Source organism: Sinohyriopsis cumingii, chromosome 12 (assembly GCF_028554795.1).
Source record: "Sinohyriopsis cumingii isolate HCF-2022 chromosome 12, ASM2855479v2, whole genome shotgun sequence".
In the NCBI taxonomy this organism is placed as follows: domain Eukaryota; kingdom Metazoa; phylum Mollusca; class Bivalvia; order Unionida; family Unionidae; genus Sinohyriopsis; species Sinohyriopsis cumingii.
This window is the reverse complement of record NC_142972.1, coordinates 74137056-74154360: the sequence shown is the minus strand read 5'-3', so window position 1 is coordinate 74154360 and position 17305 is coordinate 74137056. Positions and strand designations below refer to the sequence as shown.

Below are 17305 nucleotides of genomic sequence, written 5' to 3'. Positions count from 1 at the left end.
TTCTAGGTTTGCTCAACGCTGCAACAGACCTCATCATTCTAGGTCGAATTTATATGTGCCCATTAAAAAAAATGATTCCTTTGTCCCAATGGCAGCCAAAGTTTATCCACTGGACCATTTGCACAAATATGAGGCACCATCTGCAGACTTGAAGTGACCTAACTTGGCTCACAGTGGGTATACCGCATGAAAAACTGCCCAAGATGATAGTCTGTATGGATGAAGGTACAGGAGGCTGGGGGGCACACCTACTACCCTCTTTTCATGAAGCCAGTTGAGTGTGGTCTCCCCAGGACAGGTATCTACATATCAGTATCCTTGAGATGAAGGTCGTTTTGAAACAGAGTCCTCTTTCTATCCAACAACTCTATGATGGTGACTTATCTCAAAAGGCAAGGAGGAACCAAGTCCCCAGTCCTTTGCATACTGGTGTGGGACTTTCTAAAGTGGTGTTGTCAACAACAAATCCATATCCAAGTTAGTCATATTCCTGGAGGTCTAATAGTAATAGCAGATTCTTCTTCCCAGGACAGTCAGCTTATACAGATGGAATAGTCTCTCCATCCCTTGGTTTTTACTCAGACATGCACCCGATGAGTCTGAAGATTGGTGGGTCTGTTTGCAAGAAGGTGGAATGCTAAGCTCCCATCTTTTGTCCCACCAGACCCAGATCCAAAGCAAGAGCAGTCGATGTGCTATCCATAAATTGGAATGACGTGGATGCTTATACCTTCCCATCAACACCTCTGCTTTGAAGGTGATACTAAAAGCAAGAGAATCGGAGTGTCACCTAGTCCTCATTGCACTACTCAGATGGGATAATTAATGCTTTGATGACCTCATCAAACTCCCAATGGAAATTCCATGGAAAATAGAAAAATTCCCTCAGCTATTCAAACAACCATGATGGCAGTTTTTTCACCCCAACCCAGACGTACTGAATTGACATGTCTGGATCATATTAAACAAGCTTTCAGGAATAAACAGTTCTCACAACCAGTCATGGAGAGAATTACTGTTGCAAGAAGGCCCTCCACTCTGAAAGCATACAAATGCAAACAGAAAAATGTTATGCTTTTGTGTACATCAGAATAAATTATACTGCATGCATCTATCTCTGTAATAGTCAACTTCCTTCCCAGGTTCTTTGATGAGAAAAAGTTAGCACCAAGGAGAATCAAAGGTTACTGCTCCATGATCACTGACACCTTTCATCATCATGGAAGAGAGGATATCAGACAAATCAAAGACCTTGAATATACATGGCCAGACTACTAACCTATCATGGGTATTAACTTGGTTGAACAAAATACCAGTTGAACCACTTTCAAGAGCATCTTTGGCTCACCTTTCATACAAGACCCGCTTCCATATCACAATAGCAACTGCAGGCAAAATCAGTGAAACACATGTCTTTCAGGGGACATAAATTACATGCAGTTTAGATATGATGGGCCAGTTTCACTTATGACAGTTCCGTCTTTTATCGCCAAGACAATTCTTCCATCCATGGGCAACCAGACATTTGTACTGAAATCATTGTCTGCTCTTTGTGCATCCACTAAAGGCCACCTAAAGGATCCAGTATAAGCCTTAAAACCAGAGCCATTGCGTTGAGGGAGATCACTCCTGATTTTAGCTCACAAACATGGACAGGAAAATATAGCAGTCCAGACCCTTTGTCCTGGATTCTTTGGGTTATATACACTTCATATAGTAAATAATTCCAACTTAAATGAATTTTTACATCTTGGCTCACAAGGTAAGAGTAGTTCCCATAAGAATTGGCTTTGTCCAGAACTGTTCTCTGATATTATCAGTGCTGTGTAATGGAGAACTGAGTCCACATTCTACAGTTTGTACCTTGATCGGTGGTACCTATAGCCATATCATAACTGGTTGCCTCTCCAGGTCATTCAACAGCTTCATAAGACACAGCTTCACTACTTAATTTGTGGGAGGGAAAGTTTTCCCATTCTGAAGCCACTTCCTGACAGATGGGGTCTTCTCCAGTCAGGTTACTTAGAAGTTGTCTCAGATACCTTAGTGGACCAGAGATGGCATCTCTAGGGTAAAGGGATGTACCTCCCTCCATCTATGAAATATTGCCTGATTTATTATGATTGGGTAACTTATTTAAAGAAGAAACTAATTTTCTTTCTAGTAAAATATGTTTCTTTGCAAATACTTACAAAATCATAATACCCATACACCCTTCCTGCAGTTACATCCATATAGAGAGTTTGCTTTACACTCCAGCCACAACTGAGATTTTCATGGATTTTGCAGCCAATACATATTTCAAAAGGAAATCACTCAGCTTGACTGCCACTTAGGTGGGCAGATAATTTTTAGCTCTATTTAGCTAAACGATTTATCTGGGAGGGCTGGAGTTATTAGTAATTCTCTTAAGGTATTATGATTGGGTAAAGATTTGCATCAAAACATATTTTACTAGAAAAAATGTTTCCTCCTAACCCATCTTTTTGTTCGACTTACCCCCCATATTTTTGAGACAAGGGGGGAGCACCACTCTTTAGATAAAATCCTGGCAGCATCTCTTGTGGTAAGGTAAAATTTACTTTTGGTGAAGGAAAAGTCAGTTAATTTTCCTTCTGTTTACCTGTATGTTCCTAGATGTTAATGATGGTTACTCTATCACATTCAGTAAATATTGTATAAAGATGACATTGTGCATTGACAATCTAGAGCTTCAGATGTTTGAGTCAGTGATATATGATTGTTGTTGTTGTTGCTGGGTTTAACACCATTTTTCAGCACAAGATAGGCTATATGTGGCAGTCAGTATAAATGGTGGAGGAAGAACCTGGGAAAACCCCACAATGAACCACCAACCCGCAAGAAGCTACTTGCAGGCTTTCTCACATACCCACATGGGCCAAACCCGAGACTCGAACCCACACAAACAGAGGTGAGATGGCAGTGATCTGTAACAGTGAGCACTTTAGACCATTTGGCTACTCAGTGCCCCAATATTTGTAATTGACACCATAAGATATAGTGCACCTTAACATGTATATATCTCTTTGACCTGTATTTTGTCTTAATTTCATGTATTTTGAGTATCATTCTGGTACAGTGAAGCCTGCTGTAGTGGTCACCTGTATATCACAGACATCTATATAAAAAAAACTCTGAGACGAAATGTCTTATTTAAGAGCAACTCAGTGCCCAATTACTTGCATATAAAGAGTACCAGTTTCTTAATGTTGCTGTTGTTGTAGAGTTTAATGTCATTTTTCAGCAAAAAATAGGCTATAATTGGCAGCCAGTATAAATGGTAGAGTAAGAACCTGGAAAAAGCCCGGAAAGAACCACCGACCCACAGAGATACTACTGGCAAGCTTTCTCATGTACCCACTTCGGCCGAGCCCGATACCCAAACCCACTCAGACAGGTGAGACAAAAGTGATCTGTAACATTGAGCGCTGACAACCACTCAGCCTCTTGGGGCCCCAGTTTCTTAATGCCTATTCCTGCAAGCTTCATGGATGACCATTATAGACAGGTTTGACTATTATTATGATGGTTGCTTAGAGTAAGAAACATCACATATCGTACTGTTCTGTCACTCAGGTACTTTTCTTCTTCAGTCTGTGCACCAGTTGTTACCTCCCCCATACAGAGCAGTGTGGCTGGAATGGCTAGAAAAGGAAAGGGCAGCTCAGATGGAGGAAATAATTAAGGAAAACAAAGTAGGTAGTGAACAACAAGAGATACTAGATCTATTTTTTATAAGAGGAATGAAGCTTTAAAGATAATAAACTTCATTGGAGATAAAGTAAAGTAGTCGGGATCTGAGGAGCTTTTTTCTTTGATTCATGTGTATAAATCCATTACGATATATGTTACTTGCAGAGCCAACTTGATGCCTTTATTTATAATACTGAACTTGACATGGCTAGAAATAATAGGTCAATGTCCTTGTTATGTCACACATGTAAACAATCACTATCAGTACATTGCATGCTGGGATTGATTTGGGACGAGGTAAACATTGCTATTATGATCGAGTAAATCACAAGACAATATTATAAATATAGTTTAGGTATATTAAAATCTGAAATAAATTTAATGTTGTATTGTATTGTATATATTCTTTAGATACCAATTATGATATCTTATTAGTATATCCACTACCTTGCAAATCAGCTTCCGAGCTAAATTTTAGAACCAAAATGTGCTCAAGACCTCTGCTTACCTAGATGGAAATAAAACAAGTGTGATCTCCCTTTGTGGGGTGGCTTGGCTGCATATCCCATACATATCTTTATTACTACAGTGGAAACTGTTATGAGCAACCTCTGCTATGAGCAACCACCTGTCATTTCCCACCACAATCATAATTCACAGATCGATTTTATTATATAAATCTGTCATGAGCACCCACCCACAGAACACAACCAGCGACCATAATGTTTTGACAAAATATGCATTTCGACACTGCTATGAACGGCCGCATCACTAAAACTCAGAGATCAACACCACTGACCTTGACTTAATCCTTTGTAAACAAGAGAGCTTATGATACATGTAGTATGCAAACAAAATGCACATTAAATAACACTACAACCATATAGCAAGATAAATGCCACTAAACATGACTTAATCCTTTGTAACAATGACTGCATAAATAGTAAAGATTGTTCTAATAATGTTTTATGAAGAAATTTTTTTTTGTCTAGCTACCAGTTTTGTGAAATTCACAAGTCCAGCATATGCTGTCATATTTAAATTGCTTTAAACTGGGGTAAAGTACATGTCACTAATCACCATTGTAGTACCGAAATCATGTGAATAGCCAGCAAGATTAACTAATTTTTCATCGAAGGGAGTAATCATGGACATACATAGTCAGTTTAGAGGTGTGTATTTTTTTCTTTATCTTTTGTGAAAACCCACACAATGTGGGTAGTCTTAATGTCCCTGTGAGAAATCTTTAGAAAGGGCTTCAGTGTAGGGTTGAGTACATCATTTGTCTTTCCAGTTAATCTGTAATGCCTGGGGGTGAATGAGCTCTTTGTTTTTAATATAAGTAAGTGAGAATCATTTCCAGATTCAGTTTCTTTTTAAATTTCTTTTGCTACAGTGTTTCACCAAGCCACCATCTGTTTATCCGGGTGCAGACTGTTGCAACTTTTGTTTATCGAGCTATAGCGCTGGTGAATTAAATTTCATCTCAGAGTTATAAATGTATTATTTCTTGATGAGTTAATTATGTCTTTTTGGTTTCTTTCATTGGTACCTAATATGTATTTATTCCACATTCTCCAAAACCTGAACAAAACCGAAATACATCTAGTGGTTATTATATCTACACTTTAATAACAATGCCAGAACCTCTGGTGAAAAATAGAAAAATTCTAACACTGGAGGAAAGAATTAATTTAATTGAAAGAAGGGAAAAAGTGGAGGCTGCTTGCAAAATAGCAGTCAGCTTAAATGTCAGCAAAATACAAGTTCAGAGTGTTATCAAAGACAAGAAGTCCATTAGAAATGAATGGCACAAAGGTGCACAAGCACAGAGGAAATATGTCATGGCACTACAGACAGAGTATGGGGATTTAAATGAGCGAGTATGGGAGTGGTTTTGTGTTGCAAGGAGTAAAACCATGCTTCTTTGCTCAGAGATGGAGATACATGTTCAGACCAATCAGCTAAGTAAATGTCAACAAAGAAGTATAAGAGATTTCTTAAAGAAAGTGATTAAGTGCATAAAATAAGATAAATATGTCGTAGCTAACTGTGCAGTTTTTGTTACATTTGAAGCAACTCTAAAATGTATGGCCATGTGAAGTTACCATATGGATATGATAAATATTACCTTAGTTTATTTCTCAATTCATATACTAATACTACGGATAGGATAAATATTACCTTAGTTTATTTCTCAATTCATATATTAATACTACGGATAGGATAAATATTACCTTAGTTTATTTCTCAATTCATATACTAATACTACGGATAGGATACATATTCCTTAGTTTATTTCTCAATTCATATACTAATACTATGGATATGATAAATATTACCTTAGTTTATTTCTCAATTCATATACTAATACTACGGATAGGATAAATATTACCTTATTTTATTTCTCAATTCATATACTATACATGTACATATTCATGTGATCTCATATATAAATTTGGTTCACTTTGTATGATAGATGTATATCTTTATTATATAAAGTTATTATGAGAGGAATGCATGCAATATTTAACAAGATTTATGAATAAAGGATATTATACATGTACAATGAGTATGGGTATTTTTTCTTCATCAACAGTGCTAACTATTGACCCTGGAAACCAGCCTTTTTTTCTCTCACATCTGTTATGAGAGACCACCGTCTTGAGAGACCGCTTTTGGTTGGCAGAAGGTGCGGTCTCTCATAGCAGGTTTTACTGTACCTTTATATCCAATACATACCTTTATTATGGTTAGGAACTTTGCTGTTTTTGAGGCTCATAAAATTGATTCATCTTGTGCCTTTCCACTATTTGACCGACAATGCTGTGGAGTTTTCTCAAATCAGGATAGTATACTCCAGCTATATTTCTGTCTATTTCTTGCTCAGTTTCTATCACAGTATTGTCTAAATTTGTCCTGTGATATACATTTCAGTGTCATTAAGAATAACACATATAGCATTTCATCTTTGCAGCCACGTGACCAATTCATTTCTAAATTGATGAAAAAGCTGGATATAGATGAAAGTAAAGAAAAGAGACAGGAATCCAAGAAAGCTGAAGAAGAATCATGGGAAGATTTAGAATTTGATGAGGTGATAATATTGTAATTTGACAATTAATAGATAATTAATTTTTTAAACTTATAAGTGAAAGTAAATCATATTTCTTCTTATTCTCTACAGTACACTAGATTTTCGAAAAAGTCTGTATTAAATGAGAATATTGCAAAAAATGAAACACTTTCAGTGTTGTTAGATTGGTTGGTTGGTTTTCAAAGGCACTTTCATCACTGTTTATGGATATATCATGCAGATAAAATGAAAGCTAAATTCTTTTACACACAACATGCAGAGTCAGCTGACACAGGCTGGCCTTTGTGGATATTGACCCTGTGACCCTTGGATTAGAATTCCAACACTGTTCCAACTGAGCTTTCATGAATCTCACTTTCATTAATGGACTGATATAGTGTACTGACACACAAATGTCATCAATCTTCCCCTTGGAAACCCAGTGGGACTGCCTTGGCATCATACAATGTTGTATTCTGTTGTATATTCAGGAAGAATCAAATGATGTATCAGAGGAGAGAAACAGTGACACCCATCTCACAGAGACACAGTGTCACAAAGGGATGAACAATCTGGGCTTGCTGAAATTCTATGAGAAGCACACACAGACAGCACAATACAAGAAGTTGTACCAGTCACGTCAAGCGCTTCCTGTCTTCCAAAATCAAGGTTTTATCATGGAGGCCATCAGGAGGGAGAATGTGGTGCTGATAGCAGGAGAGACAGGCAGTGGCAAAAGTACACAGATACCTCATTTTATTTTACAGGTGAGAATTTCCAAACAAGTACTCCATAATTTTTCATTCACTCTCTCAAACTATGTAAAATTTTCTTAGTATTCAATTGAAATGTGCGCAAAGAGAGAAGGATCTGAACTAAATAAGGCCATAGGTCTTTAATATTCTAAATAGATAAAGGTATAATGTATGAGTAAATTGTACATGTGAAAGATATTTGTCTTAATTGCTTCAAATGAATTATAAGCCATGACTCATATAGTACCTTTGTTTGAATGGGAAAGGACAATGATTGTGTCCTTCTCTGTGTGCATTATTTTCCAGTACAAAATGTACAATTCTTGAATCATGTTGAATAAAAACTTCAGATTGAATGGAATAATTTGAATAAGTTCATACAGTTTAATATTCTTCGATGTTCTGGTAGATGGCCTTAAGGTGGAGTTGTTATAATAGTAACGGTTGATTAATAATGAAAAGAAGAAAAAGACGTGCAGTTCTGCTGCACATTTCTAATGTTTATGTTGACAGATATTTATGTCAGTATTTAGTTTTAAATTTTTCATCATCAATACTCTGACAATGTTAATGGTTTTTATGTTTTCAGTCCAATTTGGTGGAAGGTCTTTGGCAAATAATTTCTGGCAAACTAAATGAAATGGAATCAGTTGTATTTTCTTCTTTCTTTGTTTTAGCCTTACTAACTGTTAAATATGTATGTTATCAAATAAATGATGGGCTTTACTTTTGTCTTCTTGACAGGACTGCTTAGAGTCTGGTGAAGGCCAGAACTGTAATATAATATGCACTCAGCCACGGAGAATTTCTGCCATTAGCCTGGCGACAAGGGTGAGCCAGGAGATGGGAGAAACAACTCTTGGTTCCCAAGATTCACTGTGTGGGTATCAGATCAGGCTTGAAACAAGACGAGGTCCCAACACCAAACTGTTGTACTGTACAACGGGGGTAATTCTCAGACAGCTGCAACTTGATCCCTTGCTGAAGGATGTCACTCATATCATTGTAGATGAGGTATGCAAAGTTTGAAAATCTCAACTATGACATTTTTGGGGTTGTTACTTTTATTTTACAGCTCATCAAAAGAAGCCTGCTGTTTGTTTGTCCTTTGATTTGAATATATATTATGGCCAAGACGACTCAAGAAAAAAGATGTATGCTTCAAAATGTGTAAGTATGTAACATGTATGGTATGGATACCCTTCATGCAGGCACATCATTTTACCTTATTTCTGTAGGTGGCAGTATCCAAGTTTGTTGCCAGTAGAGAAGTCTGGGGCCAGCTGTTTTCTCATCAGTACAGTGGAACAAACAAATTACTCTGCCCCTCTTTGCAGCTGAGGTCACAAACCAAAGAACTGCTTTTCACTGGCTCTTAGTTCGTCATCTGTCATCCACTTGCACAGGTCTTGTTATTTGTTACTATAATTGCAGAACTACTTGTAGGAGAGTCATGACACATTTCGATCTGGAGGTTTGACTGATCTCAAATGAAAATGGTGTCTCATGGATTTCATATACGGCCACCATGATGCCATGTGGTCATCTTGAATGTTTGATAATTACTCCTCATGAAAAAATTATCATATTCTCGTGTTATGTAGATGGTTCTAAATGAAAACAGTGCTGATCCGGTGTTTAACATGGCTGCTATCTTGAGAATCTTGCTGATGCTACTTCCCCTAAATGGGTGGCAGTATCAATTAGGGGTTCTCACTGTAAGACTTATTATGATATGTAAATGATCCTGAAAGAAAATATTGCTTATTTGGTATCCAACTACACTGGTGGCCATCTTGAATTATTTTGGTATGTATACTCACCCAGAACTGATGATATATCGACATAGGGTTTTCATTGAAAGACTTGTATAATTTGTTGGTGGTCCTATCAGTCAGACTTTGAATATCTGAACAATATTGACCACTCCAGTGGCCTAGTGGTTAGAGCATCCGCCTCGGATGCAGGAGGTCGTGGGGTCGATCCCTGGCCAAGTTATACCAAAGACTTACAAAAATGGTACAATCAGCTGCCCTGCTTGGCACTCAGCATTAAGAGGTCAGTGTTAGCACTGGTCAGCCTGGTGTCAGGATAATTTGACTGGGTGGGACATCATGCTATATGTCTGCAGCATGATGCCCCAGTGCTAGGCATCACTATAAATTGTCACACTGCAAACACCATAGTTATAAGACTGAAAAATTGTTAAAGCTACATTAAAAATCCAAATCACACACACACACTCACACACTGAACAATATTGTTATTGCTATGTATCTTGGATGAATGGGCATAACCTAAGTTTCTTTGAAAAAGGTCTTATGATATCTGGTTGGCCCAAACTAAAATGATGGTGGTCTGACCTCTAACATTGATGGTGCTCATCTTGAAAATCTTGTTTACAGTTGCTTATCCTGAGTGAATGCATATATCAACATGTGGAGCTGATCTCTTCTCTTACATGACTGCTTGTTGACAATATTGTCATTGCTACTCCACCAAAACATTATCATATTGACATGAGATTTTAAAAAGAAAGACTTTTTATGATATTTAGCTTCCTTAGCTCTTAAAGTAATTAGTTGTCTGTAATTTAAATTAAAATATTGTGAACAGCATTTGAGCCTGAAACATTCTGCAAAAGCATAGTTGTGTTGCAGTTATAGTTTTGAAGATATCAGGGAATTTGTTTCCCTTTGGAAGCCCAATGTAATTGATGAAATTGAAACAATGTCCATAAAAGAATATATTTTCACCCCAGAAATTAGTTGATGTAAGCAAGAAATATTTGCATACACTGTGACCCTGCTATAGCGTGATTGTTTGGGGTCCAAAACCCATGACCGTGCAATGTACCAAATCATGTTATAACCAACCAAGTCAGCTAACTGAAGAGAATGATGCATTACCCTCCCCCGAAATAATTAGTGGGATAGAAGTGGGTACTCAGTAGTCAAACCTGTTTATATCCATAATAGTAATTTCATAAAACATGTACATCAAGACGCATACTTTTTATAATAACAAACATTTGCTGTGTCTCTTCAAATCCTGAAATGTAATTTCTTGCTGATACTTTCAAACAAACTTATAAAATTGGTGTTCTTTCCTGCAACATTATTATTTGCTGGACATGTCCAATGGGTCTGATATGTGGCTGACAATAAAATGCACGATTCAGACATTGAGAGTTTCTAACAAGAAACTTGTATATAGGCTTGGAAAGCATATGTATGAGTTTCTAACAAGAAACTTGTATATAGGCTTGGAAAGCATATGTACTTGGCTCAACATTCACACAGAAGATCAAGGTATTGACCTTGTAATGCTCTTCTGATGAGAATTCAACAGTTGTGTTTATACTGTACATGTAAACTGCCTGAACCCAGTTTGAGAGTAAACCATAGGACTGTTCAGAGCAAGTTTGTTGAAAAATGTTTAGCTATCCTCTAAAGAACAAAGGAAAAAACAAATAAAATAAGCTTGGTATTCATTGAAACATTTGTTTTATAAATAGATTGTTTAATTATATTTGGCAGTCCCTCCACCCCGATAACTTAAATGGTTTTTGTCCAATCGTGATATGTGAATGAGTTAAAGCTAGCAAATAGAAAGGGTTAAGATGAATGGGGAGGGTATATGTGTGTGACAGTGACCAACACTGCTGACAGTTTCATCCATGAACTTCTTGTTGCAGTGCATATGTATGATGGTTGATTCAGTAGTGATCAATACTCTTTTGTTTTCCCTTAATATGGTAGGTAAATTTATTGACTTGTAAATTTGGGTAAGAAGCTTGTTAGACAACAACATTATTTACTTGACTTTTTAACACTACTCTCAAAGCTAATTGCTTGTGTTTAACTCTGGATATAGTCCTGCCCAGGGCTTCAAATTTGAACTATAAAAACTGTACATTTCTGTGTTCCATTATCAGTTGTAAATACCAATTGATTAATACTTTGACCTCTATTTATTTGAACTAATACAGCAAAAATAATTACTAAGGAACAATGGGATTAGTTTCATAGGAAATGCAAACTAGTATTCACTGGTCAATTGATTACCACAAAGCCACGTGCACACGTTGTAGGCTTTCTCAGTTTTTCTTATTTTAATAAATTGGTGTCCTATGATTTGAACAACCTTTAGCAGCAAGATTAACTTTGATGATTAGCAGTTACTGAAATTATTTAAATTTGGATGAGGATCTCCTCTTTTCCTTGAGCAAAATATGTATGAGGAATACTGAAGATAAATGGAGAAGACTTGCTGGCATCATTATTCATAGTTCAGTACAGTAATAATAAGATTAACACTAATCAGCTTTTCAATCAGCTGACTTTCTTTCAACACTAAACTAAGCTGAAATTGTGGTGATTAGCTTCTGACACATTTGAAATGAATATTCGCAAATAGAAACTTTGAACATCTTTATTCCTATCAAGACAGATGCAGAAGTTTTATTTTCAAGAACATGTCAAATCTTGCCAAGTTGTTAAATCAAACTCTTGTTTATTTTGGCCAAAAAAGTGCTTTTTCAAGAAATTGTTGAAATTATTTTAAATTCTCATGAGCCATTCTGCATTCATATTAAATTCAAATTCATCCAGTCACTTCCCAAAAATGTTAATTACTTTTTTTCACATTAGTCTTTGTACTTTTGAAAAACAAAATTTATGGATGAACAAACAAATGTAAAACTTTTCAGGAGCCATGGCATGATCATGTTATATTTGAAATCATACACGATCTCTTCCCCAGTGTGATAAAAATATTTTATAAGTTATTTCTCGTACTTTGAAAAAATTATTATTATTTTAATATATGAAAACCTGTATGTAATTTTGGGATCCATGCTGCATTCATGTTATATCTTAGTTCATTTATAATGGAGATAACTGTACTATATAAATATATAGAAAAGATCCTAATGTGAATATGTTGACATACATTGCAGCCAGAATATTAATAATGGGAGGTAGAAGGTTCCTAGTCAATATAAAGTATTGGAACTTTTTTAGTTTTTCAGTTGAAAACTTATTGAATGTGCTTACATAAAATCGGTATTATTTTTTGTATACATTTACAGGGGTATGTCTGGCAAATGCTTATAGAGGTGTACATGTACATTGAGTGTCATGAAAAAGGAAGTAAATCTTCGAAGTTGCTCTACCTTCTTTATATACTTCAGTTTTTGCCACCCATGAGAAAGCAAACACATTTCAGTTTTTACTAAAATCTTTTTGCTAATTATCAAAAGAGGATGTTTCCTGTACAAATTGTGTCAGTAATTAGCTAATAAAACAGCTGAGAAAGCAGTTGGGTACATTTTATTTGGGTCCTTTTTATTTTGGTTGTATTTGCTGCTTAGGGCACAAAACATCAAATTGAATTGCCATATAATTGAATTGCCATATATGGTAATGCTTTGAATACATTCATGGTAAGACCGGTAAAACATCGTTACATCCAATGCATGATCTATCAGTGCGTAAACTTTTAAAATGATGAAAATAATACTATTCATGATTTGTGAAAATCTTTTTGTGGTTGTCAACTATCACAATCTGTCCTGGTGAGATTCCCCTATTTATGTGTGAGAGTACCCTTGTGGCAACAACAATAAACTGAAAATGGTTTTACAGTTGCATACAGTTTATCCATTCTGAAAATATTATGCTAACTTTATGTGGTATTAATTTTTCTCTGTATTCTTTTTAAAAAGTAGTATTTAATATTCCACATCATATAAACTGGTTTCATATCTCATGAAAAAGATAAGTGAAACCTCGCCCTTTCAGATAAATCTGAACCATTGCTGAGATTATAAAATTAATGTACATGTATGTTGTATGCAAATATGATTTTGCTACATGTATAATTTAATTGATGACTGGTCGTGAAATGGTCTAATGTCATTTGGTGATTTTTTAAAATTACACAGCCTGTTTTACTGTTCTTAATTTCAAGAACAAACTGTTTACAACTCTTATATTTGTATTATTTGTTATTTTTAGTTCTGCTTTTGGCTGACATAACATTTTTGCATACATGTACATATACCAATTGATGACAAATACTTTAAACAGTATGACCAGTAGAGCCCTATGGCTCGGATTCAGCCTACTTGAGTATGTGAGAAAAGCTTGTCAGTAGCTTCTCGTGGGTTGGTGGTTCTTTCCGGGGTTTTCCCGGGTTCTTCCTCCACCAATAATACTGGCCGCCATGTATAGCCTATCATGTGCTGAAAAATGGCGTTAAACCCTTCAACAACAAGAAGAAGAGCCCTATGGTCAGTTTTGCAAACTAAGTGGACCAGGCCGTAGTAAATATTTTATTGAACGGTCAAATGACCAAGTCACCATTGTTGAACCTTTTTTGCATATAGTATAAGTATTTATTTGGCCAGCTGTTGTATGCGTATATGACTTTAAAATCACTATAATTTTGAATGAGAAGCACATGAAAATTTCTTTCCAGCTTTTAAAAGGAAACACAAAAATTAATAGAAAGATTGGATGCACTCCATCTTGTAGGGAAAATAAGTAAAAGTTAATGGCTTATATGTATCAGTTATTACTTCAATGCCAAATGTATTAATATTTTACTGTGAGTTAAAGTGTTTGAAAATGCCCTATTCAACAGGTATTATTATAGCATCATTGTTACTGCTTTTTGAATGATTTTTAAATTGATTCCTTTTTTATTTTTCCAAATTTTGTCCCCATCCCTATAATTTTGATTAATATGACTGGAAAGTCTGTATTTAATATCTTGAATAAATCTGATTGTCATATAAGTAGGTTTAATTTTAGATGATTTACACAAGTTGCCCCCATTTAATGCTGCATATGAAATTGATAACAAGATAAACTATTAGCTAGATTACATAGATAAATTGTATATAAATTTTTGCCCTGGAAAGAAAGTTTTAAAATTTTGGTCTTAAATACTAGAAATGTCAGCATGCCTTGGTACATGTGCCTTTTTGTTTCAAGAGATAGATGGATCTAACAGGATTCTAGAGTCAGTTTATAGCTTGTTGATAGAGTACATGTTACATAACATTCTTACTTATACACACCTATGTGTTAGACATCCATTCTAGTTTATGATAACAAGGCATATCTATTATTCCACAGGTTCATGAACGTAGCGTCCAGTCAGACTTTCTGCTGATAGTGCTGAAGCGTCTTTTGGCACAGAGACTAGACTTGCATGTGATCTTGATGAGTGCTACTCTGGATGCTGAGAAATTCTCCAAGTACTTCAACAACTGTCCCATCATCAATATACCTGGGCGTACCTATCCTGTTGAGGTAGTGCTTACATCAAAGGAAATTAATTATGATAATTTAGTTTTAAAATTTCATTTATGAAACAAGTTTAAGAATGCTACACTACAAGTGGCAAATTGTGACAGAACATTTAGGACAAAGATATGATGTACTAAAAGGTGAGCATTATTGTAAAAGTCACACAGGTCATGTATGCATTCAACACCGACTATTTCAGTAATGGGCATCAATTTTTAGGATATGATTCTACATTAATTTAAGTGGCAAGTATTCACTTCATTTGGATTCTTATACATCCACATTCTTTTGGAAGGTCATTAGTTAGATGTTCTGAGAAGTGCATACAACAAAATCAATGTAAAAGTGTGTAGTCATTGTTGGACAAAATTAACCTGGAGGTGTGATCGAGTACAACCTGTGATTGAGTACAACCTGGATTGAATTTTGCGTGCTGTTATGTCACAATGAAACTTACTCATTTTCATGAATAAATTCATACTACCCTGTATTGTGAAGATTCCTCCCAATGCGCTCTTTACTTGACCCAAGTTTAGTACATGGCCACCATTGTAAAAGACCATAGTGATCAATAATTTTTGGCTGGAAGTCTCTTGATGACAGTTTTGGTGCAGAGCATTCAATAATCAGGATTGAATAGACTTTGGCTAAAGAAAATTGGTGTTAAATTGTAAACAAATACAATTTCTGTTTAATTAAAATGAGTAAATGTGCATAAAAAACTCTGCACTCTGTATCAAAGAAGTGACACTGAAAATAAATATTGCCGTTGAGAGACTTTATAAATGTCTCTTCAGTTTTTACCTCTATAATTGTAAGAAATGTAATATATAATTATATGCTCTTTACTCTTCTTCATATTCATTTTGAATGTTCGACTGTCTGCCTCGGATGCAGGAGGTTGCATGTTCAACACCTGGTTGAGTCATACCAAAGACTTATAATTTATACATTGTACTAACAGCTGCCTCTCTCGGTGCTCAGCATTAAGAAGTTAGTGTTATGACTGGTCGGCCTGGTGTCAGGATAATTTGACTGGGTGGAACATGATGTTACATGTCTGTGGTATGATGCCCCAGTGTTAGACATCATTATAAACTGCCACACTGACTAAAATAATTGTTAAAGCTGTGTAATGAATCCAAATCACATACACTCACACATTTTGAATGCCATCACAATAAATGATTATTTCTGCTATGTACATTTTACTTTATCTCGTTGAAATTGACATCCTTGTTACTTATGCTCATCGCTAGCTGTAGGAGAAATAGATTTAATTTATCACAGGTACCATTATGTAGGTTAAAATTAGTATACCTCAGGTGATAATTAAAGTCTTACTTTTTTCTTCAAAAAGGTGTTTCACATTGAAGATACAATTGAGATGACTGGTTATGTGTTGAATGAAGACTCCCCATATACATTGAGACAGGATCAGTTGTTAGAGGTATTTGTAATCACTTGTTTGACATACAGAAAAACGGTATATTTTAGTCCAAAGGATAAAGTGTTCACTTGCTTGACATAGCCTTGTATATATTAGTACAAAGAATTAGTTGCTACTATGTATGACATACAGTCTTGTATACATTAGTACAAATGATCAAGTGTTCATTTGTTTGTCATTCAGTCTCATAAGATCGGTTATACCATATATACTTGCATATAAATAATTTCCAACTGCAAACAACATTGACCCCAATCTGCAGTCACATAATGCATGGACATCTGGATCTGTGTTGTTTGTTCTGCTGAATATCCCATACAAACTACATACACCCAGATATGCCTGAACATTATGTGATGGTAGGTTTTGGTCTGTGCAGTTTGTAGTTAGAACTGACTAATATATGAATATATATGGTAAGTGAGGTATAATGTATCATACTCTGAGGTATGTTCCAACAAACCTGTGTCATGATAGGGCATGCAATAATGTAAGACCTCAGTATAATAAGTTCAAATTTACAAAAATTACAGTTATATCAAAATGAGATTTACCCAGTATAATGGTACCCAGGACCATAGCTTCATTATAAGATGGGTGGCAGTACATTGATTTTTTTTTTAGTGAGGTATCACTGTATAAAACTCATTTCTTAGTTTACAAAGGCCTTAAGTACAAAACTCCCTCACCATAAGGTCCTTAGTTTACAATGGCCTTAAGTACAACACTCCCTCACCATAAGGTCCTTAGTTTACAATGGCCTTAAGTACAACACTCCCTCACCATAAGGTCCTTAGTTTACAATGGCCTTAAGTACAACACTCCTTCACCATAAGGTCCTTTATTATGACTAAGTTCCTGTTATAAGGTGGATTTTGTTTTTCATTTAGTTTTAGTAAAAATTATTTATATGTACTTTATTTCTAGGGCTGCAAATTGAATAACTCCCATGGACAGTGCTATAATGAGAGATTACTGTAGTTATATATTA

General features: G+C 35.5%; 1 protein-coding gene across 2 annotated transcripts in view; it reads left to right on the top strand.

The window, feature by feature from the left end:
* The window catches only part of LOC149786747 (ATP-dependent RNA helicase dhx29-like), a 101908-nt gene that overhangs the window by 44765 nt on the left and 39838 nt on the right, over positions 1 to 17305 (top strand). For both annotated transcript variants that reach the window (XM_089977264.1, XM_089977263.1), the window contains exons 11-16: positions 3615 to 3716; positions 6692 to 6811; positions 7282 to 7557; positions 8290 to 8559; positions 14691 to 14867; positions 16225 to 16314. In XM_089977264.1, the coding sequence (XP_089833390.1) occupies positions 3615 to 3716; positions 6692 to 6811; positions 7282 to 7557; positions 8290 to 8559; positions 14691 to 14867; positions 16225 to 16314 (1035 nt within the window). The remainder of the gene's footprint in view (positions 1 to 3614; positions 3717 to 6691; positions 6812 to 7281; positions 7558 to 8289; positions 8560 to 14690; positions 14868 to 16224; positions 16315 to 17305) is intronic.